Raw genomic sequence first — 27721 nt, 5'->3', positions numbered from 1 at the left:
GATTGCTTTGGGTAGTATAGTCGTTTTCACAATATTGGTTCTTCCATCCAAGAACATGGTATATTTCTCCATCTGTTTATGTCATCTTTGATTTCTTTCATCAGTGTTTTATGGTTTTCCGAGTACAAGTCTTTCGCCTCCTTAGGCAGGTTTATTCCTAGGTATTTTATTCTTTTTGTTGTGGTGGTAAATGGGAGTGTTTCCTTAATTTCTCTTTCTGATTTTTCACTGTTGGTGTATAGGAATGCCAGAGATTTCTGTGCATTAATTTTATATCCTGCAACCTCACCAAATTCATTGAACTCCAGTAGTTTTCTGGTGACATCTTTAGGATTTTCTATGTATAGTACCATGTCATCTGCAAACAGTGACAGTCTTACTTCTTCTTTTGCAATTTATATTCTTTTTATTTCTTTTTCTTCTCTGATTGCCATGGCTAGGACTTCTAAAACTATGTTGAATAAGAGTGGCGAGAGTGGACATCCTTGTCTTGTTCCTGATCTTAGTGGAAATGCTTTCAGTTTTTCACCATTGAGTATGATGTTTGCTGTGCGTTTGTCATATACGGCCTTTATGTTGAGGTAGGTTCCCTCTAATCCCATTTTCTGGAGAGTTTTTATCATAAATGTGTGTTGAATTTTGTCAAAAGCTTTTTCTGCATCTATTGAGGTGATCATATGGTTTTTATTCCTTAATTTGTTAATATGGTGTATCACATTGATTGATTTGCATATATTGAAGAATCCTTGCATTCCTGGGATAAATCCCACTTGATCATGGTGTATGATCCTTTTAATGTGTTGTTGGATTCTCTTTGCTAGTATTTTGTTCAGGATTTTTGCATCTATGTTCATCAGTGATATTGGTCTGTTATTTTCTTTTTTTGTAATATCTTTCTCTGGTTTGGTATCAGGGAGATAGATGGTTGCTTCATAGAATGAATTTGGGAGTACTCCCCCCTCTGCAATTTTTCGGAAGACTTTGAGAAGGATCAGTGTTATCTCTTCTCTAAATGTTGGATAGAATGTGCCTGTGAAGCCATTTGGTCCTGGACTTTTGTTTGTTGGAAACTTTTAAATTACAGTTTCAATTTCATTACTTGTGATAGGTCTGTTTATATTTTCTAGTTCTTCCTGGTTCAGTCTTAGAAAATTGTACTTTTCCAAGAATTTGTCCATTTCTTCGTGATTATCCATTTTATTGGCATATAGTCGTTTGTAGTAGTCTCTTATAATCCTTTGTATTTCTGTGGTGTCAGTTGTGATTTCTCCTTTTTCATTTCTCATTTTATTGATTTGAGTCCTCTTTTTTTCTTGATGAGCCTGGCTAAAGGTTTATCGATTTTTTTTTATCTTCTCAAAGAACAAACTTTTAGTTTTATTGATCTTTGCTATTTTACTTGTTTCTATTTCATTTATTTCTCTTAGAAAGAATAAAAAATAAAGATATAGATGAAACAACAACCAGAAGGTAAAACAGAACCACAATAGTAAAAAAGAGGGGGAAAAAAAGCAGAAAAGGCCTTGGCTCGGGGGGCGGGGTTTAGGTGGTGGGTGGGGCCTATGCTTAGGACCCACAGGGCCAGATAAGGCCCTGGCGGGGTGGGGGCTTAGGCTCAGTGCAGCAGCAGGGGCCCAGGAGTGCCTCTGGCTTTGGAGGGTGGAGGACCAGGTCCAGGACCCCAGCAGGCTCCCTAGGCCCGAGAGGGCAGGGGAAATGCTAGGCGAGTTCCCCCCCGATCCTCCAATCCCTGGAGGGCCCCACCCCGTTGGCCTCTCTTCTTCTTCCCCCTCCTCCCTCCTATGCCCCTAGGACCCACAGGTCCAGAGGGGGACCCAGAAGGCAGGGGACCAGATCAGAAAGCCCAACAGGCTTTCTGGGAGCAAGTGGGCAGGGGAAACGCCCTCTGTGCCTCCCCGATTCTCCAATCAAAGAGGGCTTTGGGGCTTCCCTGGTGGTGCAGTGGTTAAGAATCCGCCTGCCAATGCAGGGGACACGGATTCAAGTCCTGATCCGGGAAGATCCCACATGCCGTGGAGCAACTAAGCCCGTGCACCACAACTACTGAGTCTGCACTCTAGTGCCTGCGAGCCACAACTACTGAGCTCGTGTGCCACAACTACTGAAGCCCGTGAGCCTAGAGCCCATGCTCCGCAATGAGAAGCCACTGCAATGAGAAGCCCACGCACTGCAACGAAGAATAGCTGCAGCTCGCCGCAACTAGAGAAAGCCTGCGTGCAGCAACGAAGACCCAATGCAGCCAAAAATAAATTAATTTATAAAAAAAGAGGGCTCCTCCCCGTCCTCCTCTCCTCTTCTCCCCCTGCCTCCCTCCTACGCCCCTAGGACCAGCATGGCCCGGAGGGAGCCTCAGAGGGCAGAGGACCTGGCCCGGGAGCCCTGCAGTCTTCCCGGGGCCCGATTGGGCAGGGGAAATGCTAGACTTGCTTCCCCCGATCTCGAAGCCCCCCAAGGGTTCCTCCAGGTGTGGGAACCCCTTCCCCCTCCCAGCCACCCTTCAGGGGCGCCAGTCCTGTCTGGCCTCCACTTCTTATCCCCCCTTACTCCCCCCACATCCTACCCGGTCTCTCAGGGGTTCCTCCCATCTCTTTGGGCATCGAGGTCCCCCACCGGGGTCCGGCCAGTGCCCGGCCAGTGCCCTAGTTGTAGGGAGACGTGAACTCCACATCCTCCCCTGCCACCATGTTGACTCTGCCCCATAAGTTTATTTTCTACATCTGTAACTCTATTTCTGTTTTGTAGATAATTCCATATGTAGCCTTTTTTTAGATTCCACATATAGGCGATATCATGATATTTGTCTTTGTCTGACTTCCATCAGTATGACAATCTCCAGGTCCATCCATGTTGCTACAAATGGCATTATTTTGTTTTTTATGGCTGAGTAATATTCCATTGTATATATGTACCACATCTGCTTTATCCATTCATCTATCGTTGGACATTTAGGTTGTTTCCATGTCCCAGCTATTGTAAATAGTGCTGCAGTGAACATTGGGGTGCATGTACCATTTTGAATTATGTTTTTCTCCAGATATATGCCCAGGACTAGGATTGCTGGATCATATGGTAGCTCTATTTTTAGTTTTTCAAGGAACCTCTATACTTTCTCCATAGTAGCTGTACCAGTTTACATTCCCACCAACAGTGTAGGAGGGTTCCCTTTTCTCCACACCCTCTCCAGCATTTATTGTTGTAGATTTAGATCTTTCGCCCATTTTTTGTTTGGGTTGTTCGTTTATTTGATGTTGAGCTGCATGAGCTGTTTGTGTATTTTGGATATTTTCTCCCATTCTGAGGGTTGTCTTTTCATTTTGTTTATAGTTTCCTGTGCAAAAGCTTTTAAGTTTAATTAGGTCCCATTTGTTTATTTGTGTTTTTATTTTCATTACTCTAGGAGGTGGATTGAAAAAGATCTTGCTGCGATTTGTGTCAGAGAGTGTTCTGCCTAGGTTTTCCTCTAAGAGTTTTATAGTATCTGGCCTTACATTAGTTCTTTAATCCGTTTTGAGTTTATTTTTGTGTATGTTGTTAGGGTATATTCTAATTTCATTCTTTTACATGCAGCTGTCCAGTTTTTCCATCACCACTTATTGAAGAGACTGCCTTTTCTCCATTATATATTCTTGTCTCCTTTGTCATAGATTAGGTGACCACAGATGCATGGGTTTATCTCTGGACTTTCTATCCTGAACCATTGATCTGTATTTCTGTTTTTGTGCCAGTACCATATTATTTTGATTACTGTAGCTTTGTAGTATAGTTTGAAGTCAGGGAGTCTGATTCCTCCAGCTCCGTTTTTCATTCTCAAGATTGCTTTGGCTATTCGTGGTCTTTTGTGTTTCCACACAAATTGTAAAATTTTTTGTTCTATTTCTGTGAAAAATGCCATTGGTAATTTGATAGGGATTGCATTAAATCTGTGGATTGTAAAGCTTAATTCCTGATTGGATTGAGGTGTTCAACATTTCACCGTGTCTGCCTAATATAAGAAAGAGTGGGGCTTTCCTGGTGGTGCAGTGGTTGAGAGTCTGCCTGCCAGTGCAGGGGGCGCGGGTTTGTGCCCCGGTCTGGGAGGATCCCACGTGCCGCGGCGCGGCTGGGCCCATGAGCCATGGCCGCTGGGCCTGCGCGTCCGGGGCCTGTGCTCCGCAACGGGAGAGGCCACAACAGTGAGAGGCCCACACACCGCAAAAAAAAAAAAAAAAAAAAAAGAAAGAGTGAATCCATTGTTTGGGGCATAGGTGTTGTCAATGGGGGGTATAATATCAATTTCAGTTTCTAGGATTCCATTATTTTATGATAATGCCCAGCATACAATTAAAAAATATATGAGACACATAAAGAAACAGAAAATTGTGGCCAATAATTGAGAGAAAAAGTAGACAACAGAAGCCGACTTATAGATAATCCATATTTGGAGTTGACAGAAAAAGACTTTAAAATAAGTATAATAAATACATTGAATAAAATAGAGGAAAAGATCAATGGGTAAAAAGTTGGAGAATTTTAATATAGGGTTGGAATCTAAAAATAAGATGTAGATTTCTACAATTGGAAAATATAGTATCTAAAATGAAGAACTCATTGAATGAGATTAAATAGACAGAGTAGAAGTAGACTGGACACACAGCAGAAGACAGAATTAGTAAACTCAAAGCCAGGTTAATAGAAAATATCCAAACAGAAGAACAGAATGTAAAGAAGAGACCATAAGCAACTCAGGGAACACAAATAGACTAACACAAATGTAATTGGAGTCCCAGAAGGAAAATAGCAATAAGAGCAGAAGCAATATTTGAAGACAGAATATTTGGCTGAGAATTTTCTAAAAGTGATGAAAAATAAACTTTATTCAAAGTGCATGAACCTCAAGATACCTTTACTAACCATAACCTTTCTCCAGGGCCTCCATTCTGCAGCACTTATATCTCTGCTTCTTTCATCTCTGTGAGTTACTATATTCTCAGAATATGTTTGGAGGTTTTTCCTTAAGAATGTGCTCTGTCTCCCCAGCTTGCTTAAGAACAAGGGCTATTTTTAGTATTATTTTTTATATCCTGTAATATTGATATAGTTTGCTATACAATACTTAATATACTAACAGAATTTTTCACCTATGTAATAAAATGCCCAGCACAATTCCAAGTGATTTTTGTCATATTTATTTCTGAACACCAATAATTTATCAGTCAGGGCTCAGTTTAAAAAAATGGAAACCATATCAGTTATTTTAGTAAAGAGAATTTAACATTAAAAAATTGGCTAGCACATATTGAAGGGCTGAAAAAAAAAAAAAAGAAAAAAAGACACTGAAGTAACTGTAGGAACCCTAGGTCTGGGAAGACAAGGAAAGAGATTAGAGTTATTAGAGCCTAGAAGCTTGGAGGAGAGGTCCCACAGAACTAGGACCATCAGCACCTGAGGAGAGGGTGCCCTGAACAGCTGTGACTCACATCTCCATGGAGGGTTATCTGCCTGGCTGGTTCTGGAAGGCTGTATTTGCCAAAGATGGTTACAATACCTGACATCTCACATGCTCTTCATACAATTTGACTTTGAAACTCTTCATTGAGAGCTGAGGTCTGTGTTTGCTCCCTCGAGTTTGGGCTGGCTTATCAGTATGGTAGTAGCTCTATGTGACTTGCGAGGCTAGGTCATAAAAGGTGATACATCTTTCACTTGTATCTCTTGGGGCACTCACCTTTGAAGCCTTGAGCTGTCGGAGGTCACCATGCTGAGAGGAAGCCCAAGTAGTCTACATGGAGAGACCCTGAGGCTACATGGAGACATGCCCAGCCAGCGCCCAGCTGCTTCAGCACCTGGCTGTTCCAGCTCCAGCCACAACTTGACAGCAACCACATGGGACACCTGAGCCAGAACTTCCCTGTGAAGCCCTTCCTAAATTCCTGATCCATGGAAACATAAGAATTAGTAAAATAATTATTGTGGAAAGCCACTGAGTTTGGGGTGGTTTGTTACACAGCAGTAGATAACCAGAACACTGGTACTGTTATCTCAGGAGCTCAGAGGAGCTGCCTCACAGAGCTGTGACTGAAACGTCCAACAAGGCTAGCTTTGGAAGTGCCAGAAAAAGTCTAGAAACTGAAATTAACTGCTACTGTCAGAGTGAAAGGCCAATGTTGAGACAATATTGACAGGGTTCGCAAGCAAACAGAAAGTGTCTAGTCCTTCCTTTTGGCAGAATCTAGTAGAGAGCCAGCTTGGCAAAGGAGAAATGTAGTTTTCAGAGTTCTAGCCCCAGTGTCCTAAGTCAGAGTACTGATAACTATGTAAAATATATTAGATTCTCTCTGTACATTTGACCTTAGCAAATCTATGTATCTAACATATCTTTAGCATAATTTCATACCGTATGGAAAAGGCTTCACTTAATAAAAACATGCGTGCAGTCTTTGGTTTCTCTTACCGCAGGTATGATCCGAAGGAGAACAAGTGGACTCGGGTGGCTTCTATGAGTACCAGGAGACTAGGCGTGGCTGTGGCTGTGTTAGGAGGGTTCTTATACGCTGTAGGTGGCTCTGATGGGACATCTCCACTCAACACAGGTTAGTCCCTTCCAAAGTCAGTCTGGTTTCCCCAAAGCAATACATTTTTCTTAGGAGAGTCCCCTTACAAAAAGTATAAAAAGTCCATGTTATCCTATCATTTATTAAGAAAATTATTTTCCCTCTAGGAGAGTTCACCTGTTAGCTCTTCCTCAGCTCCTTCTGCAGTCATAGTCTACTAGTATATTCCCAAAGTATTTCTTTCTCCCTTCATTTCACAAGTTGCTAGGAATTTATAATGAATAAAACAACTATTTTCTTAATATTATTTCCCTCCCCCCAACCATCTTTCCTTAAAAAACAAATAAAATCCTCTGTATTATAATCTAAAAATAAATAAAAACTTACAGTCATAAACTGGTTTATAGTCTAATCCTGTCATTTAAAGATAAGGAGGGATGCCACGAGTCACCTAGCTAATAAGTCGTATAGCCAGAACGAGAACTAGGTACCTTGACTCCAACACATGCCCTTTCCACCAACCATACCTAAAAGAAATCAGTCCCTGATGAGAATATAGTAGTATTGTCCAAAGGTAGATGATTCCTTCTCAGAAGCAAAAATCAGAGTGCTTATTGAAAATATATGTTATCACAAAGCAAAGTAGCTATGAAGAAAACTAGAAGTGAAAGGAAATGATTGCATGGTCACTTACTGGTTTTTCTTTTCCCTGCAGTGGAGCGTTATAATCCTCAGGAAAACAGATGGCACACCATAGCCCCTATGGGGACCCGGAGGAAACACCTAGGCTGTGCAGTGTATCAGGATATGATCTATGCTGTAGGAGGTAGAGATGACACTACAGAGCTTAGCAGTGCTGAGAGATACAACCCCAGAACCAACCAGTGGTCTCCAGTGGTGGCTATGACGTCCCGCCGTAGTGGAGTAAGTGCCCAGCTACTGAAAACTTTGAAAAGCAAAAGCACCAAGAGAGGGCTGTGCAGAAGGAGAAGTCTGATCTGTAAAGTATAATACAATGGGACAGTGAGGAGATGCACTGTATAGGCAAAACAACCCCTGTCACTTTTGTACTGGAAAAAAAAGTTAATTTTTTGATTACTATTATCCCAAGAAGTTAAATATCTTATATCCAATCATATCTTTAATTAGAGAATTATTTTTATGATTTATTTACTTTTATTGAAGTATAGTTGCTGTATAATATTATGTTAATTTCTGCTGTACAGCAAAGTGATTCAGTTATACATATATACATTCTCTTTTATTTTTTATTTTTATTTTTTAATTTTATTTTTTAATTTTATTTTTTTATTAGTTTCTGCTTTATAACAAAGTGAATCAGTCATACATATTCATCTGTTCCCACATCCCTTCCCTCATGCATCTCCCTCCCTCCCACCCTCCCCATCCCACCCCTCCAGGCGGTCACAAAGCACCGAGCTGATCTTCCTGTGCTCTGCGGCTGCTTCCCACTATCTATCTACCTTACGTTTGGTAGTGTATATATGTCCATTCTCTTTTAATATTCTTTTCCATTATGGTTTATCACAGGATACTGAATATAGTTCCCTCTGTTATACAGTAGGACCTTGTGGTTTATCCATTCTATATACAATAGTTTGCATCTTATGATTTATCTTGTAATCAGTTGCTTCTTTGAAAGGCATCTCCCTGTCTTATCTACTACCTTATCTAACTTCACTCGAATTCATTGATATCTATTGGATATATGGATTCATCCATATCTAATAGGGAGCAGTTTCTTCAGCAGCCACTGTGTTTTGGTCCCATAGGTTGGCCTGGCAGTAGTGAATGGACAGCTCATGGCTGTAGGAGGTTTTGATGGCACAACGTACTTGAAGACCATTGAAGTTTTTGATCCTGATGCCAATACATGGAGGTAACCTTTAAGCTATGTTGCAAATCACCTCACTGCTGACTTGAAAATCATGGGCTTGAGATAAAACATGACCGTCAAAATCAAGATGGTCAGTACACTGAATTGCCTCTTGCAATACTTTGAAAAGGGCTCAAAGTTACCCATATTCGATGGCTTATTTTGACTTCATTGCTCTAAAGTGGCTGACATCTTACAAAATTCCTCTCTTTGGTAACTGTCCAGTTTTATAATTAGAGGTAGCAAAAACAGAAAAAACAATCTCCCCTCTAGCTCTGTCATGTTCAGCTGAGGAAACTAAAGCACTGAGAAATAAAGAGACCTGCCTAAGCAAGTTAGTGACAGAGTTAGAATTAGAACCTAGACCTTTGGCTGTCAATCTGTCATTGCAATTTTTATGCCCAGGAAAAACAAATTGCAGTTACCATTTTAAAAATAATACTTTATTTCATTTTAAAACTGATTTTTTCTCTTGAGTTTTAAAAATATTTAAATATGTTATTACTCTATTTTAAAGTCTAGTAAATTGTAATAGTCACTTTTAGCAAGGAGGCTACATCTTAAGAGTTCAAGTTAAGCTGTATTTATAGGCTTAATTTTACTTTGCTTTTAAATCCTTAACTGTCTAACAAATCCTTCCTAAATACTTAAGTAGTTCTTATAAATTCACATAAATTGGGTGACTCTTGCATTTATTTTAAATATTCAAAAACTTTTATAAATGTAGCAAAATTCTCTTAAGCCTTTCAGCTTAAAATCCTAAGTCTAAATCTTTCCTCAATCACACATTTTAAACTTGATTCATAAAACTAATCTGATAGATGCTCTAATATGCCAAAGTCTCTTAAACACTACAAGTTTAAAAGGTCAAATATATAGTTAATTCTCATTTTTAATATAAAATATTAATAGTATGGATTGAGGTACTTTATAGCTATACTAATATCTATTTTAAATACTAGCTTTAAAAAAAAAAGTTTTAGCTTCTAAGCAGTTCTTTCTCAGAGAATTGGGCTTATTTGCCTAAACACGTCTGGGGTAACCATCTCAGCGGTTGAGGTTGCACATAAACCACAGATATCAGTCTGGATATGATATCTGAGGCAGAAGACATTCTGAAAGATTTTTCTCATGACGATGAAAGATAAGTTGACGTTTTTTATGGTCACTTTTATATTCCAGAAGGGGCAGTCTTGTAGTCCATTCCTGCTGCATTCTGAGTATACATTTTCTAATTTTGAGCCTGTAACTATCCACCCAGATTTTTTTCATTAGTATATAAGATTCAACTAATGAATTTACTGGGTTCTTTTTATAGTCTTCATCTCTGGGAAAGCCACAACTTTGACAGATACCTGAATGACATTCTTTGGATTCTGCATCTCTCTCATGCTCTGTATGGCTCAGTGGTCACAATACTAAAGTCAGACTAATAACACTATAGCACTTTTTGCTTATACATCACATTTTCACAACCTTGTTCATGAAGTAAAGATTTACTGAGTGCTCTAGACCCTGGGGATACAGAAGTGAACAGAACAAAATTCCCTGCCCGCCTGGAGCTGACATTACAACGAGGGAGACAGTGCCATACCAGGAGTGGAAGTGCTATGGCAAATAGCAGAGAGGCAGGGAGTCCAGGGAGGATTATCCACTTTAAAAGGTGGCCCACGGAGGCCCCACTGAAAAGGTAACATTTCAGCAAAACCTAATAGAGGTTAAGGGAAAGAGAATGGCAGGTTTTCATGAATAGGAGCCTCTCACTTGTCGTGTATTTTCTTCCATATACAGCTTTCTATTTTTAGTGGGAATCTGGGTAAGCGTAATTTGGGAAGACAGCCAAGTTTATTTCTGACACTTAATGACTATGATCCTATGTAAGGACTTGTTTCTCAGTAACTGTTACTAATATATGTTAGTAATATTTGACCAAGTAATATTCATGAAATTCTTAAGGACCATCTGTTGAGAGATTACTATATAAATTTTTGTAGTTATATATCCCAAATTTAAAGCCAATTTAAAATCAATACTTACAGTTGACAGAGGATCTAATATTCTTTTCCATGGAAATCCTTAATTTTGAAGGTGATCTTGTTCACATATCAAAAACCAGATGCAGACTTTATTTAATCATATCCAGCTTCGTTCCATAAAGGGTTTGAGAAGACTTCTAAGAGTACATACAAAAGGATAGAAATAAATAATTAAAGTTTAGGCAAAAGCAAAATGTGGGTGGGAAAATATTATAGCCAGGGTCAAAATTAGACACAAAAATGTAGAATATGTGATTCTGTGTAATTGTTATGAGTCAGTCTAGATGTAGAGTTATAAAGTTACAAGGCAAAATGGATATGGTGCTCTCTTAAAACAGTGTCCTAGGGCTTCCCTGGTGGCACAGTGGTTGAGAGTCCGCCTGCCGATGCAGGAGACGTGGGTTCGTGCCCCGGTCTGGGAAGATCCCACATGCCGCAGAGCGGCTGGGCCCATGAGCCATGGCCGCTGAGCCTGCGTGTCCGGAGCCTGTGCTCCACAGTGGGAGAGGCCACAACAGTGAGAGGCCCGCATACCAAAAAAAAAAAAAAAAAACAGTGTCCTATAAGAATTTCAGTCAATGTCTGAAATAATTCTGCTACTTGCCAGTGCTCAATTCCAGCTCCTACTCTTTGGAAGAGATGTATGAAGCTAAAAATATTAGTTGTGATATAAAACAAAGAATTTTGTTTTATTAACATCTACATTATGGAAGAAATAGTGCTTTTTCTATTTAGAAATCTGATTGTGTTTCTTTCTTTACAGGTTATATGGCGGGATGAATTACCGTCGGCTTGGAGGTGGTGTAGGAGTTATAAAAATGACACATTGTGAATCCCATATATGGTGAACATATAAAAGACAGTCATGCATATGCTCCTCTGTATCGTGGAGAGCTTTGACTTTGGAGCTTTGTACAGCTCTAGAATACACTAAACAAATTTTATTCTTTGCCGGTGCCTCAACATGTGGAAAATACAAATACATTGAAAGTACTTCACCTGCAAGACGCCACCTTTGCACAATAATTTTCAGTTCTGTGCAGAAGAATATTTATTTTTGGTTTTAATTTATCATGGGATTTTTGTTGCTGGGTTTTTTGTTTTTTGTTTTTGTTTTGGGATTTAGCCTTCCTCCCACCAAAAGAGAAAAAAAGGAAAGACAAAAAAAAAAAAAAACCAAACATTTCAAGCAGTAAAACCTTATTTTTAAGATACTGATTAAGTTTGAAACTACTAATAAGGGAAGAGGTCTATATGGAATCTAGTTGTCAGTTCTAAGCACTCCATCCACAAGACTCCACTACTTACAGGAACTTACCAGTGACAAAGATAGGTATGCAAGGTGTATTAGTTAGCCATCATTCTTGCACTAAGCACCAGAAGACTTGAAAATCTAAAAAACAAAGGAAACATCTCATTTAACTAGAACAATTCAAAAGAATATTAAATCAATAAGACCAGGACTCAGATGCCAAAGTTTTCATCAGTGGAAGCTCACATCTTGATTCCTTCCTTATGGACTTGTTTGCCACTATAAAGTCTTTTTTGCAAATATTTCCATAGAGTTCCTGCTAGATCTAGAGCTCTGCTCAGTGCCTCTACAAAAACAGTATATGATTCTCATATACTGTCTTGAGAATCCCCCAGTAGAATCACGTGTAACTGCAAGTTTTGGCTCAAAAATGTTACTGACTGAAGCAACTTTCCTTTCTATTTCCTATTGCTACTAAGGACCAGCAGGGAGAAATGTCCTCTCCCCAGCAGTGAATACTGTTTGTTAGGCAATTTACACTTGATGCTCAGGCCTGTTGAAGCTGAGGCTTACCTGTAATCACAGCCTCCAAGGGAATGAATTCTTCAGTTCATGTAATAGTATGCTAACGAGTATAAAATCAGTTGAGGCATTTAATTAATAAAATCTTGGTTCTTTTATAAAAACTATATATCATTATCCTCATTCTATAAAGCCACTATTACCACTACTCTGAAATTGCACTTTCTGGTAAAAAGTTAACATTTTTAAGGAAAAAAAAGAATACACATTTCAGTGGTTAAAGTGTTTTTGTTATTGTGATCATACACCAATTTTTTTCAGTGTGTCTTGCAGGAAAAGCTTTGAAAAAGACTTTAACCACAACAATACGGAATAACCTTCTCCCTCCCCTCACTACAAAAATGTTTGGCAACATTTGTGTTTACATTTAAAGATCATTTGCACCTTTATAAGGAAAAAAAATAAGTATTTGGTAAACAATTGTTTACATGCATCATTTATGCTTTTTTCTAGCATGTATAACTTTTTAAAATAAAGGTAGTACTTACCATAAAAAAATTTTGGTTAATGCTTTTTAATGCTTGTATCTTTGCTACTTAATTTAGATTTTCTGTTTCTATACCATTTACACGTCCTATTATAAAGTTATAAGTACTTACAACCTGAAGGAATAAAGGGATTGCCAGCTAGAATTATGAATTTTTATTATATATTTTATATAATAGTAGTATATTACCTAACCTCTAAACTTATTTTCTGGTGTGGGACTGGGAATCAAACGATTTTGAGCTAGAAGGGCTTTTAACAATCATCTGGTCCAGGGACTTCCCTCGTGGCACAGTGGTTAAGAATCCTCCTGCCAGTGCAGGGTACATGGGTTCAAGCCCTGGTCTGAGAAGATCCCACATGCCACAGAGCAATTAAGCCCATGTGCCACAACTACTGAGCCTGTGCTCTAGAGCCCTCGAGCCACAACTACTGAGTTCACGTGCCATAACTACTGAAGCCCACTGTGCCTAGAGCCTGTGCTCCACAACAAGAGAAGCCAATGCAATGAGAAGCCCATGCACCACAATGAAGAGTAACCCCCATTCGCCGCAACTAGAGAAAGCCCACGCACAGCAACAAAGACCCAACACAGCAAAAAGTAAGTAAATAAAAATTTTTTTAATGGCTAAATAAAATCATCATCATCTGGTCTAAACCCATTTATTGCTCTGCTTTAAGACTGAAAACCAAGGAAGTCCTGCCTAAGCATAAATAGTCAATGATAGAACCAACATTTTAAATCATTTCCCCTAACTCCTACTTCATTTCTCTTTCTATGCCACACAGCCACTACAGACCTACCTGAAACATGGCCTGAAACTAAATATACTAATAGACCTTAATTTTAAGGTCTGGTATGCAACACTGAAAAAGTATAAAAATTTTTATGAGATCATTATGGTACTGCATCACTAACAGTCAGTCTTCAAGACAAAATCACATATTTCCAAAGACTCTACTATTTCATATATTTGAAGAAAAGGAGGGGAATAGTAACAGCAACAAAATTCTACGGATTAGAATTTCCATAAGCAGGGAAGTCCCCAGTGAGAGCAATTCACATGGCAGTGATTCAAGAGTAGAGACCCAGAAACTATACCACTGGCCAGAGTAACCATCAGAGTCTAAAGGGTCTTTTTTTTCCTTACACTGCAGGTGCTCCAGTTTTACTGAGTTAAGTGTACTTATTCTATAAAAGACATTGGTGTAAAATAGAATATTTATTAAGTTATTTGCGTAGTGATTTCCACAACACTATGAAGTAAACTTGGGTTGGGTTGGTGGTTATCTTCATTTTATAAATAAGTAAATTGAAGCTTAGAAAAGTTAAAATGACATGGTAGACACTGAACCTCAAATGCACATCCCCTGATTCCAAACCCATTCTCTACAGTACTCTCCACATTCCCATTTCTAATGTCACTGTTCCCCAGTTCTGTTCTCCAATATTTTACCTGCAAATATCTACACTGCAGAGACTAGTTCTTGACAACTGTGAAGTAGAAAAGGTCCCTCCTGAACAATATTTGAGTGAAAGTAGGGAAAAAGCATTTCAAACTTTATATTACCTTAGGAAACAGATGGGAAAAGAAAAAAAAAATGGGATAAGGAAAGAGAGGAGAGAAGAAGGAAGAGGCAAAAACAGACCAGTAAACCCAAATATCACTGGCTGGTTGTTTTAAGTAGTTTGTGACACTGGCTCTGTAAATTGCTTTGAGGTCTCTGTACTGGAAGTGACTGATAAGAATAGTTCCTAGAAATGACAAAACTCTTCAACTAGAGTTGTCTTAAGGGTCCTTAACAATAGTAACATTTAAGTTATTTAGTCATGGTTAGGAACTTGTACATGTACAAGACGGATTGTATTATACTAACATTAAATATTCAGGGTGTTCCAATAACTGTCAGTAACCTATTAATATCCCTATCCTAGAAAGTTAGAATATTTACTAAAGGGATTCTGAATTCCTAGGAAAAGAGGACATGTATCTTCAGTGTGAATTTAGATCAATATACATTTGGACTCCTACTGAACAGAAACAGTCCCTGCCTTCAAAAAGCTTACAGTTTCGAGTAGACCTTCAAGATGGCAGAGGAGTAAGACATGGAGATCACCTTCCTCCCCACAAATACATCAGAAATAACATCTACATGTAGAACAACTCCTACAGAACACCTACTGAATGCTAGCAGAAGACCTGAGGCTTCCCAAAAGGCAAGAAACTCCCCATGTACCTGGGTAGGGCAAAAGAAAAAAGAAAAAACAGAGACAATAGGGATGGGACCTGCACCTTGGGAGGGAGCTGTGAAGGAGGAAAAGTTTCCACATGCTAGGAAGCCCCTTCGCAGGCAGAGACTGCGGGTGGCGGAGGGGGAAAGCTTCGGAGCCACGGAGGAGAGCGCAGCAACAGGGATGCGGAGGGCAAAGCAGAGAGATTCCCGCACAGAGGATCGGTACCGACCAGCACTCACCAGCCCGAGAGGCTTGTCTGCTCACCCACCAGGGCGGGCAGGGGCTGGGAGCTGAGGCTCGGGCTTCGGAGGTCAGATCCCAGGGAGAAGACTGGGGTTGGCTGTGTGAACACAGCCTGAAGGGAGCTAGTGTGCCACAGCTAGCTTGGAGGGAGTCCGGGAAAAAGTCTGGAACTGCCTAAGAGGCAAGAGACCATTGTTTTGGGGTGCACGAGGAGAAGAGATTCAGAGCACTAACTAAATGAGATCCAGAGATGAGCACAAGCCACGGCTATCAGAACAGACACCAGAGATGGGCATGAAATGCTAAGGCTACTGCTGCACCCACCAAGAAGCCTGTGTGCAAGCACAAGTCACTATCCACATCTCCCCTCCTGGGAGCCTGTGCAGCCCGCCACTGCCAGGGTCCCGTGATCCAGGGACGACTTCCCAGGAGAACACACAGCACACCTCAGGCTGTTGCAACTGCCACAGCAGGCTCAATCTGCATTCCGTACCCCTCCCTCCCCCTGGCCTGAGTGAGCCAGAGCCCCCGAATCAGCTACTACTTTAACCCCGCCCTGTCTGAGTGAAGAACAGACGCCCTCAGGCAACATACATGCAGAGGCGGTGCTATAATCCAAAGCTGAACCCCAGGAGCTGTGCAAACAAAGGAGAGAAAGGGAAATCTCGCCCAGCAGCCTCAGGAGCAGCAGATTAAATCTCCACAATCTACCTGATGTACCCTGCATCTCTGGAATACCTGAATAGACAACGAATCATCCCAAAATTGAGGCGGTGGGTCTTTGAAGCAACTGTAGACTTGGGGTTTGCTTTCTGCATCTCATTTGTTTCTGGTTCTATGTTTATCTTAGTTTAGTATTTAGAGTTTATTATCAGTGATAGATTTGATTATTGATTTGGTTGCTCTCTTCCTTTTATATATATATAGATATTTTTTTCCTCCTCTTTTTGTGAGTGTATATGTGTATGCTTCTTTGTGTGATTCTGTCTGTATAGCTTTGCTTTTACCATTTGTCCTGGGGTTCTGTCTGTCCGTTTTTTTTGTTTGTTTGTTTGTTTTTTAATATAGATTTTAGTGCTTGTTATCATGGTGGATTTATTTTTTGGTTAGGATGCTCTCTTCTTTCCTTTTATTACTTTTTAATTATTTTTATTTTTAATAACTTTTCTTACTTTTTATTTTAATAACTATATTTTATTTTATTTTTTTCTTTTTTTCTCCCTTTTCCTCTGAGCTGTGTGACAGACAGGGTCTTCATGGTCTGGCAGGGTGTCAGGCCTGAGCCTCTGAGTGGGGGAGCCCAATTCAGGACATTGGTCTACCAGAGTCCACCAGGCTACATGTAATATCAAATGGCAAAAGCTCTCCCAGAGATCTCCAGCTCAACGCTAAGACCCAGCTCCACTCAATGACCGGCAAGCTACAGTGCTGGACACCCAATGCCAAACAACTAGCAAGAAAGGAATACAACCCCATCCATTAGCAGAGAGGCTGCTTAAAATCATAATAAAGTCACAGACACGCCAAAACACACCACCGGACGCAGTCCTGCCCACCAGAAAGACAAGATCCAGCCTCATCCACAAGAACACAGGCAGCAGTCCCCTCCACCTGGAAGCTTACACAACCCACTGAACCAACCTCAGCCACTGGGGGCAGACACCAGAAACAATGGGAACTACGAACCTGCAGCCTGTGAAAAGGAGACTCCAAACACAGTAAGTTAAGTAAAATGAGAAGACAGAGAAACACACAACAGAAGAAGGAGCAAGGTAAAAAACCCACCCAACCAAACAAATGAAGAGGAAATAGGCAGTCTACCTGAAAAAGAATTCAGAGTAATGATAGTAAAGATGATCCAAAATTGTGGAAATAGAATGGAGAAAATACAAGAAACATTTAACAAGGACCTAGAAGAACTAAAGAGCAAACAAACAATGATGAACAACACAATAAATGAAATTAAAAATTCTCTAGAAGGAATCAATAGCAAAATAACTGAGGCAGAAGAACAGATAGTGACCTGGAAGATAAAATAGTGAAAATAACTACCGCAGAGCAGAATAAAGAAAAAAGAATGACAGAGACCTCTGGGATAACATTAAATGCACCAACATTCGAATTATAGGCGTCCCAGAAGAAGAGAAAAAGAAAGGGACTGAGAAAATATTTGAAGAGATTATAGTTGAAAACTTCCCTAATATGGGAAAAGAAATAGTCAATCAAGTCCAGGAAGCGCAGAGTCGCATACAGGATAAATCCAAGGAGAAACATCCCAAGACACATATTAATCAAACTATCAAAAATTAAATACAAAGAAAAAATATTAAAAGCAGCAAAGGAAAAACAACAAATAACATACAAGGGAATCCCCATGAGGTTAACAGCTGACCTTTCAGCAGAAACTCTGCAAGGCAGGAGGGAGTGGCAGGACATATTTAAAATGATGAAAGGGAAAAACCTACAACCAACATATTCTATCCAGCAAGGATCTCATTCAGATTCGATGGAGAAATTAAAACGTTTACAGACAAGCAAAAGCTCGGAGAATTCAGCACCACCAAACCAGCTGTCACAAATGCTAAAGGAACTTCTCTAGGCAGGAAACACAAGAAAAGGAAAAGACCTACAATAACAAACCCAAAACAATTAAGAAAATGGTAAGGGGAACACACATATTGATAACTACCTTAAATGTAAATGGATTAAATGCTCCAATCAAAAGACATAGAATGGTTGAATGGATACAAAAACAAGACCCATACATATGCTGTCTACAAGAGACCCACTTCAGACCTAGGGACACATACAGACTGAAAGTGAGGGTATGGAAAAAGATATTCCATGCAAATGGAAATCAAAAGAAAGCTGGAGTAGCAATTCTCATATCAGATAAAATAGACTTTAAAATAAAGATTATTACAAGAGACAAAGAAGGACACTACATAATGATCAAGGGATCAATCCAAGATAGAACAATTGTAAATCTTTACGCACCCAACACAGGAGCACCTCAATACATAAGGCAAACGCTAAGAGCCATAAAAGGGGAAATCGACGGTAACACAATCATAGTAGGGGACTTTAACACCCCACTTTCACCAATCGACAGATCATCCAAAATGAAAATAAATAAGGAAACACAAGCTTTAAATGAGACATTAAACAAGATGGACTTAATTGACATTTATAGGACATTCCATCCAAAAACAACAGAATACACTTTCTTCTCAAGTGCTCATGGAACATTCTCCAGGATAGATCATATCTTGGGTCACAAATCAGGCCTTGGAATATTTAGGAAAATTGAAATCGTATCAAGTATCTCTTCCAACAACAACGCTATGAGACTAGATATCAATTACAGGAAAAAGTCTGTAAAAAATACAAATACATGGAACCTAAAGAATACACTACTAAATAACCAAGAGGTCACTGAAGAAATCAAAGAGGAAATCAAAACATACCTAGAAAGAAATGACAATGAAAACATGACAACCCAAAACCTATGGGATGCAGCAAAAGCAGTTCTAAGAGGGAAGTTGATACCAATACAACCCTAACTCAAGAAACTACAAACATCTCAAATAAACAACCTAAACTTACACCTAAAGCAATTAGAGAAAGAACAAAAAAGCCCAAATTTAGCAGAAGGAAAGAAATCATAAAGATGAGATCAGAAATAAATGAAAAAGAAATGAAGAAAACAATAGCAAAGATCAATAAAACTAAAAGCTGGTTCTTTAAGAAGATAAACAAAATTGATAAACCATTAGCCAGACTCATCAAGAAAAAAAGGGAGAAGACTCAAATCAATAGAATTAGAAATGAAAAAGGAGGGCTTCCCTGGTGGCACAGTGGTTAAGAATACACCTGCCAATGCAGGGGACACGGGTTCGAGCCCCAGTCTGGGAAGATCCCACATGCCGTGGAGCAACTAAGCCCGTGCGCCACAACTACTGAGCCTGCGCTCTAGAGCCTGTGAGCAACAACTACTGAGCCCACGTGCCACAACTACTGAAGCCTGTGCGCCTAGAGCCTGTGCTCCGCAACAAGAGAAGCCACCGCAACGAGAAACCCATGCAACCCAATGAAGAGTAGCCCCCGCTCTCCGCAACTAGAGAAAAACCCGTGCTCAGCAACGAAGACCCAACACAGCCAGAAAAATGAATAAAATAAATTTTTTTTAAATGGGGGGGGAGGAACATTAATTCATTCATGTGTTTAGTGAAAGGGGCTAAAAATGTTTAAAAAAAAGAAAGAAATGAAAAAGAAGAAGTAACAACTAACACTGCAGAAATACAAAGGATAATAAGAGATTACTACAAGCAACTATATTGCAATACAATGCACAAGCTGGAAGAAATGGACAAATTCTTAGAAAAGCACAAGCTTCCGAGACTGAACCAGGAAGAAATAGAAAATATAAACAGACCAATCACAAGCACTGAAATTGAACCTGTGATAAAAAATCTTCCAACAAACAAAAGCCCAGGACCAGATGGCTTCACAGGTGAATTCTATCAAACATTTACAGAAGAATTAACACCTAACCTTCTCAAACTCTTCCAAAATACAGCAGAGGGAGGAACACTCCCAAACTCATTCTACAAGGCCACCATCACCCTGATACCAAAACTAGACAAAGATGTTACAAAGAAAGAAAAATACAGGCCAATATCACTGATGAACATAGATGCAAAACTCCTCAACAAAATACTAGCAAACAGAATCCAACAGCACCTTAAAAGGATCATACACCATGATCAAGTGGGGTTTACCCCAGGAATGCAAGGATTCTTTGATATACGCAAATCAATCAATGTGATAAAACATATTAACAAATTGAAGGAGAAAAACCATATGATTATCTCAGCAGATGCAGAAAAAGCTTTCAACAAAATTCAACACCCATTTATGATAAAAACCCTCCAGAAAGTAGGCATAGAGGGAACTTACCTAAACATAATAAAGGCCATATGTGACAAACCCACAGCTAACATCATCCTCAATAGTGAAAAACTGAAACCATTTCCTCCAAGATCAGGAACAAGACAAGGATGTCCACACTCACCACTATTATTCAACATAGTTTTGGAAGTTTTAGCCACAGCAGTCAGAGAAGAAAAAGAAATAAAAAAGGAAGCAAAATTGGGAAAAAAGAAGTAAAGCTGTCACTGTTTGCAGATGACATGATACTATACATAGAGAATCCTAAGATGCTACTAGAAAACTACTAGAGCTAATCAATGAATTTGGTAAAGTACAGGATACAAAATTAATTCATAGAAACCTCTTCCATTCCTATACACTAATGATGAATAATCTGAAAGAGAAATTCAAGAAACACTCCCATTTACCATTGCAACAAAAAGGATAAAATACCAAGGAATATAGGGGCAAGACGGGAATAAAGATCTGCTGGAGAGGGTGTGGAAAAAAGGGAACACTCTTGCACTGCTGGTGGGAATGTGAATTGGCACAGCCACTATGGAGAACAGTATGGAGGTTCCTTAAAAAACTACAAACAGAACTACCATATGACCCAGCAATCCCACTACTGCGCATATACCCTGAGAAAACCATAATTCAAAAAGAGTCATGTACCAAAATGTTCACCGCAGCTCTATTTATAATAGCCAAGAGATGGAAGCAACCTAAGTGTCCATCATCGGATGAATGGATAAAGAAGATGTGGCACATATATACAATGGAATATTACTCAGCCATAAAAAGAAACAAAACTGAGCTATTTGTGATGAGGTGGATAGACCTAGAGTCTGTCATACAGAGTGAAGTAAGTCAGAAAGAGAAAGACAAATACCGTATGCTAACACATATATATGGAATTTAAAAAAAAAATGTCATGAAGAACCTAGGGGTAAAATGGGAATAAAGACACAGACCTACTTGAGAATAGACTTGAGGATATGGGGAGGGGGAAGGGTAAGCTGTGACAAAGCGAAAGAGAGGCATGGACATATATACAGTACGAAACGTAAGGTAGATAGATAGTGGGAAGCAGCCGCAGAGCACAGGGAGATCAGCTCGGTGCTTTGTGACCGCCTGGAGGGGTGGGATGGGGAGGGTGGGAGGGAGGGAGATGCATGAGGGAAGGTATGTGGGAACAGATGTATATGTATGACTGATTCACTTTGTTATAAAGCAGAAACTAATAAAATAAAATAAAGAAGATGTGGCACATATATAAAATGGAATATTACTCAGCCATAAAAAGAAATGAAATTGAGTTATTGTGGTGAGGTGGATGGACCTAGAGTCTGTCATACAGGATGAAGTAATTCAGAAAGAGAAAGACAAATACCATATGCTAACACATATATATGGAATCTAAGAAAAAAAAAGGTCATGAAGAACCTAGGGGTAAGACAGGAATAAAGACACAGACCTACTAGAGAATGGACTTGAGCATATGGGGCGGGGGAAGGGTAAGCTGGGACAGAGTGAGAGAGTGGCATGGACATATATACACTACCAAACGTAAAATACATAGCTAGTGGGAAGCAGCCGCATAGCACAGGGAGATCAGCCTGGTGCTTTGTAACCACCTAGAGGGATGGGATAGGGAGGGTGGGAGGGATGGAGATGCAAGAGGGAAGAGATATGGGGACATATGTATATGTATAACTGATTCACTTTGTTATAAAGCAGAAACTGACACACCATTTGTAAAGCAATTATACTCTAATAAAGATGTTATAAAAAAATACCAAGGAAAAAACCTACCTAAGGAGACAAAAGACCTATATGCAGAAAACTATAAGACTGATGAAAGAAATTAAAGATGACACAAACAGATGGAGAGATATACCATGTTCTTGGAAGGGAAGAATCAACATTGTGAAAATGACTACCCAAAGCAATCTACATATTCAGTGCAATACCTATCAAACTACCAATGGAATTTTTCACAGAACTAGAACAAAAAATTTCACAATTTGTAAGGAAACACAAAAGATATGAATAGCCAAAGCAATCTTGAGACAGAAAAACGGAGCTGGAGGAATCAGACTCCCTGACTTCAGACTATACTACAAAGTTACAGTAATCAAGATAGTATGGTACTAGCACAAAAACAGAAATATAGATCAATGGAACAGCATAGAAAGCCCAGAAATAAACCCACGCACATATGGTCACCTTGTTTTTGATAAAGGAGTCAAGAATATACAATGGAGAAAAGACAGCCTCTTCAATAAATGGTGCTGGGAAAACTGGACAGGGACATGTAAAAGAATGAAATTAGACCATTCCCTTACACCATACACAAAAATAAACTCAAAATGGATTAAAGACCTAAATGTAAGGCCAGACACTATCAATCTCTTAGAGGAAAACATAGGCAGAACACTCTATGACATAAATCACAGCAAGATCCTTTTTGACCCACCTCCTAGAGAAATGGAAATAAAAACAAAAATAAACAAAAGGGACCTTATGAAACTTAAAAGCTTTTGCACAGAAAAGGAAACCATAAACAAGACAAAAAGACAACCCTCAGAATGGGAGAAAATATTTGCAAATGATGCACCGACAAAGGATTAATCTCCAAAATTTACAAGCAGCTCTTGCAGCTGAATATCAAAAAAACAAACAACCCAATCCAAAAATGGGCAGAAGACCTAAATAGACATTTCTCCAAAGAAGATATACAGATTGCCAACAAACACATGAAAGGATGCTCAACATCACTAATCATTAGAGAAATGCAAATCAAAACTATAATGAGGTATCACCTCACACCAGTCAGAATGGCCATCACCACAAAATCTACAAACAATAAATCCTGGAGAGGGTGTGGAGAAAAGGGAACCCTCTTGCACTGTTAGTGGGAATGTAAATTGATACAGTCACTATGGAGAACAGTATGGAGGTTCCTTAAAAAACTAAAAATAGAACTACCATACGACCCAGCAATCCCACTACTGGGCATATACCCTGAGAAAAGCATAATTCAAAAAGAGTCATGTACCACAATGTTTATTGCAGCTCTATTTACAATAGCCAGGGCATGGAAGCAACCTAAGTATACATTGACAGATGAATGGATAGAGAAGATGTGGCACATATATACAATGGATTATTACTCAGCCATAAAAATAAACGAAATTGAGTTATTTGTGGTGAGGTGGATGGACCTAGAGACTGTCATACGGAGTAAAGTAAGTTAGAAAGAGAAAAATACCGTATGCTAACACATATATATGGAATCTAAAAAAAGAAAAAAAAAAGGTTCTGAAGAACCTAGGGGCAGGACAGGAATAAAGATGCAGATGTAGGGAATAGACTGGAGGACATGGGGAGGGGGAAGAGATAGCTGGGATGAAGTGAGAGAGTGGCATGGACATATATACACTACCAAATGTAAAATAGCTAGTGGGAAGCAGTTGCATAGCACAGGGAGATCAGCTCAGTGCTTTGTGACCACCTGGAGGGGTGGGATAGGGAGGGTGGAGGGAGGGAGGTGCAAGAGGGAGGGAGATGCAAGAGGGAGGAGATATGGGGATATATGTATACGTATAGCTGATTCACTTTGTTATAAAGCAGAAACTAACACACCATTGTTAAAGCAATTATACTCCAATAAAGATGTTAAAAAAGAAAAAAAGCTTACAGTTTCAAACTTTGAGTTTGATTAGTGGTTCTCAAAGTGAACCCTGAAGTCCTCAAGATTCTTTCAGAGTATCCATGAGTCAAAGCTTTTTCCTTAGTAATCCTAGGAAGTTTTTTGCCTTTTTTTTTGTCTTTACTGTGATGACATTTGCACTGATGATGCAAAAACAATGGTAGATAAAGTTGCTGAGGTGTTCGCACAGTTCAAGGCAGTGGCACCAAACTGTACTACTAGTTATAATATTCACCACCATCCACTTACAGTTCAAAAAAAAAAAAGTCAATTTCACCTAAGATATCTCAACCCTTAGATATATGAAATATTGCTGCTGCATACCAAAAGAGTGATTGTCACAAGAAAAATCTTTGTGTGATTGTTTTCAGTTGCAAGCTGAACAAGCCACTTCTTTTTGGAAGAATGACTGACAGACAAAGTTATTCAGACTTGGGTGTTGGTGGACATTTTGTGGAAAATGAACGCAGTGAGGCTGTTACTTCAAGGAAAACAACTGACTGCATTTTATCGTCAACGATAAAATTCTAGCTTTCAAGAGAAAATTAGAATTTTGTGAAAGTTGTATGGACCACTGTGGTAGTTAATTTTATGTGTCAAGTTGACTTGCCTAAAGGATGCCCAGATAGCTGGTAAAACATTTTTTCTTGGTGTGTCTGTGAAGACGTTTCTAGAAGAGATTAGCATTTGATTCAGTAGACTGAGTAGATTTCCACACTCACCAATATGGGCAGACATCATCCAATCTGTTTGGGGCCATATGGAACAAGAGGAAAAGATGGCAGAATTCTCTCTCTCTTCTTGAGCTGGGATGTCCATCTTTTCCTGCCCTCGAACATCAGAGCTCCTAGTTCTCAGGCCTTCAGACTTGGACTGCATTATACTGCTGTCTTTCCTCGTTCTCCAGCTTGCAGAGGCAGACTGTGGGACTGCTCAGCTTCCAGAACTGCATGCAACAGTTCCTATAACAAATAGATAGATAGGGACTTCCCTGGTGGTCCAGTGTTAAGACTCCGTGCTCCCAATGCAGGGGGCCTGGGTTCGATTCCTGGTCAGGGAACTAGGTCCCACATGCTGCAACTAAAGATCCTACACGTGGCAACGGAGACCCAGAACAGCCAAATAAATAAATAAATAAATATTTTAAAAATTAGCTAGCTAGCTAGCTAGCTTGATGACAGATGATGAGAGATAGATAGATAGATGATAGACAGATAGATAGATAGATAGATAGATAGATAGATAGATAGATAGATAGACAGATAGATAGATAGATGATAGATATAGATCCCTGGTCAGGGAACTAGATCCCGCATGCCACAAATAAGAATCCGCATGCTGCAAGTAAGACCTGGTGCAGCCAAATAAACAAATAAATAAATAAATAGTCTAGCAGGGTGTAGACTGGAAGAGTGATCAGAAAGCAAGTTATAGCTGAAAAAGGTTTGAAAGACAGGGTAGTTTTGCTAAGTAGCAAGAGTAGAAAGGGCATTCCAGACAGAGTAGCATGTGCAAGATATACAGAATAAAGTCAATGAGACAAAATGGACTGTTTGGGGAAATCAAAGCAGTTTGGTTTATCAGGAGAATCAAATGAAAAAAGGCAAGTGTCCAGAAATAAGACAGGAAGAGCAGGCAGCCGGCAGGTACCATCATAAAGGACCTCATTGCCAATAGTTTCCTCTCTTAGCTTTCTTTTCTGATGTTTATTCCCCAAGTCTTTTTTTCTGTGTGGGTGTGGTGGCTAGGTTCCAAGATGCCCCTAGTGATCCCTGCCTTCTGATCTCTGTGTAATCCCCTCCTGCACTGCGCTAAGGTTGGTCTGGTCTGTGAGTCTAATTGTATGCTACAAAAGTGATGCTATGTCACTTCCAGATTAGGTTATAAGAGACCCTGCTTTCATATTGGGTGTCTTTCTCTCCCTCTCATCTCTCACTCTAAGAGAAGCAAATACATGAAAAAAAAGAATATAACAAATCCACGAATGCCCATGTACCCACCATCCAGCTTCAATTTTTGTTAATACTTTGCTAATCTTGTTTTATCTATTCCTTCCCACTCTCACTTCTCCCACCATCACTGGAATATTTTAAAGCAAATCCCAGGCATCATGTTATTTCACTCACACTTGAATATTTAATTTTTACATATAAGGTCTACTAACAATAACACTATCACATCTGATAAAATTAACAATTCTTTAACATCACCTAATACCCAGTCCATATTAAAATTTCCCTAATTATCATTTTATTTATGTTTACAATTATACCTTGGAGTTTGCTTTTTTCCTGTCCTTCCATTTGCTCATTTGGTTAAATTGCTTTTTTGTTCCTTTGCTCAATCATTTTTGGAAATTCTTCTATAGCCTCTGTAGTCTCTATTCTATGTATATGTGTGTATCACCCCATTGTAAAAGAAGCAGTCAAACTTACATTTCTCTATAAAGATACTGAAATTAAATAATATTTAGAAATACTTCTTAAGGACATATGTAATACCTGGACAGCCCATTATGTCCCTTGTGTCATTGTTGTCATACATTTCACTTATATATAGACATATATAAATACATGTTTATATGTATATAATTTATATTATGTAATATATTTATATATAAACACATACTTATCTATATTATACATAAGCATAATCAAATATTGTTGTATTATTATTTTGAACTGTCATGTTATATCGATTAAGAAAAATAAAATTTTTTACTTTACCTTCACTTATTCCTTCTTTGATGTTCTTCATTACTTCATACAGATCCAAGTTTCTGACATATATTATTTTCCTTCTCTCTGAAGAACTTCTTTTAACATTTCTTGCAAGGAAGTTCTACTGATGACAAATTTCAACTTTCACTTGTCCAGGAAAATATTTGCGTTTCCTTCACTTTTGAAAGATAATTTCACAGAATTCTAGGTTGCTGGAGTGTTTTTTTTTTAACACTCCACACACAGTCTTCTTGCTTTCACAGTTTCTGAGGAGAAGTCAGATGTAATTCTTATCTTTGTTACTCTATAGGTAAGGTGTTTTCTTCCCTCTAGCTTCTTTCAGGATTTTTTCCTCATCTTTGACTTTCTGTAGTTTGAATATTATATGCCTCAATACAGTTTATTTGTTTTTTGTTTTTTTGTTTTTTTATCCTGCTTGGAGTTCTCTGAGCTCCCTTGATCTGTGGTTTGGTGTCTGGCATTAATTTGAAGAAATTCTCAGTCATTATTGTTTCCAATATTTCTTCTGTTTCTTTCTCTCTCCTGGTATTCTCATTGTGTGTTAACAGTTGAATCTTGAACACAGGTTAGGGGCACCAACCCTCCACACAGTCGAAAATCTATATATAATTATAGTTGGCCCTCCATACACACAATTCCTCCATATCCATGGTTCCTCTGTATCTGCAGTTCCACATCTACAGATTCAACCAAACTTGGATCACATAGTACTATAGTATTTACTATTGAAAAAAGTCTGTGTATAAGTGAACCAGCATAGTTCAAACCCATGTTGTTCAGAGTCAACTGTATGTTATACCTTTTGCAGTTGTCCCACAGACCTTGGCTATTGGTTTGTTTGGGTTTCTTTCTTCAATCTTTGCTCTCTTTGCTTTTCAAGAATTCTATTGATATATTCTCTAGCTCAGAGATTTTTTCCTCAGGTGTGTCATCTACTAATAAGCCCGCCAAAGGCATTCTTTTTTTTTTGGCTACGTTGTGTCTTTGTTGCTGTGTGCAGGTTTTCTCTAGTTGCAGCGAGCAGGGGCTACTCTTCTTTGCCGTGCGTGG

The 27721-nt window shown here is 39.1% G+C and overlaps 1 protein-coding gene across 2 annotated transcripts in view; it reads left to right on the top strand.

Annotated features, from left to right (window-relative positions):
• KLHL20 (kelch like family member 20) overlaps positions 1–12830 on the top strand; it is a 78533-nt gene extending 65703 nt beyond the window's left edge. For both annotated transcript variants that reach the window (XM_082614427.1, XM_082614426.1), the window contains 4 exons: positions 6457–6590; positions 7267–7475; positions 8345–8451; positions 11248–12830. In XM_082614427.1, the coding sequence (XP_082470553.1) occupies positions 6457–6590; positions 7267–7475; positions 8345–8451; positions 11248–11332 (535 nt within the window). In that variant the 3' untranslated portion in view covers positions 11333–12830. The remainder of the gene's footprint in view (positions 1–6456; positions 6591–7266; positions 7476–8344; positions 8452–11247) is intronic.
• The last annotated feature ends 14891 nt before the right edge of the window (positions 12831–27721 follow it).

This window comes from Mesoplodon mirus (assembly GCF_964341445.2).
Source record: "Mesoplodon mirus genome assembly, chromosome: 3".
Taxonomy (NCBI): domain Eukaryota; kingdom Metazoa; phylum Chordata; class Mammalia; order Artiodactyla; family Ziphiidae; genus Mesoplodon; species Mesoplodon mirus.
This window is presented reverse-complemented; position numbering and strand designations above follow the sequence as displayed.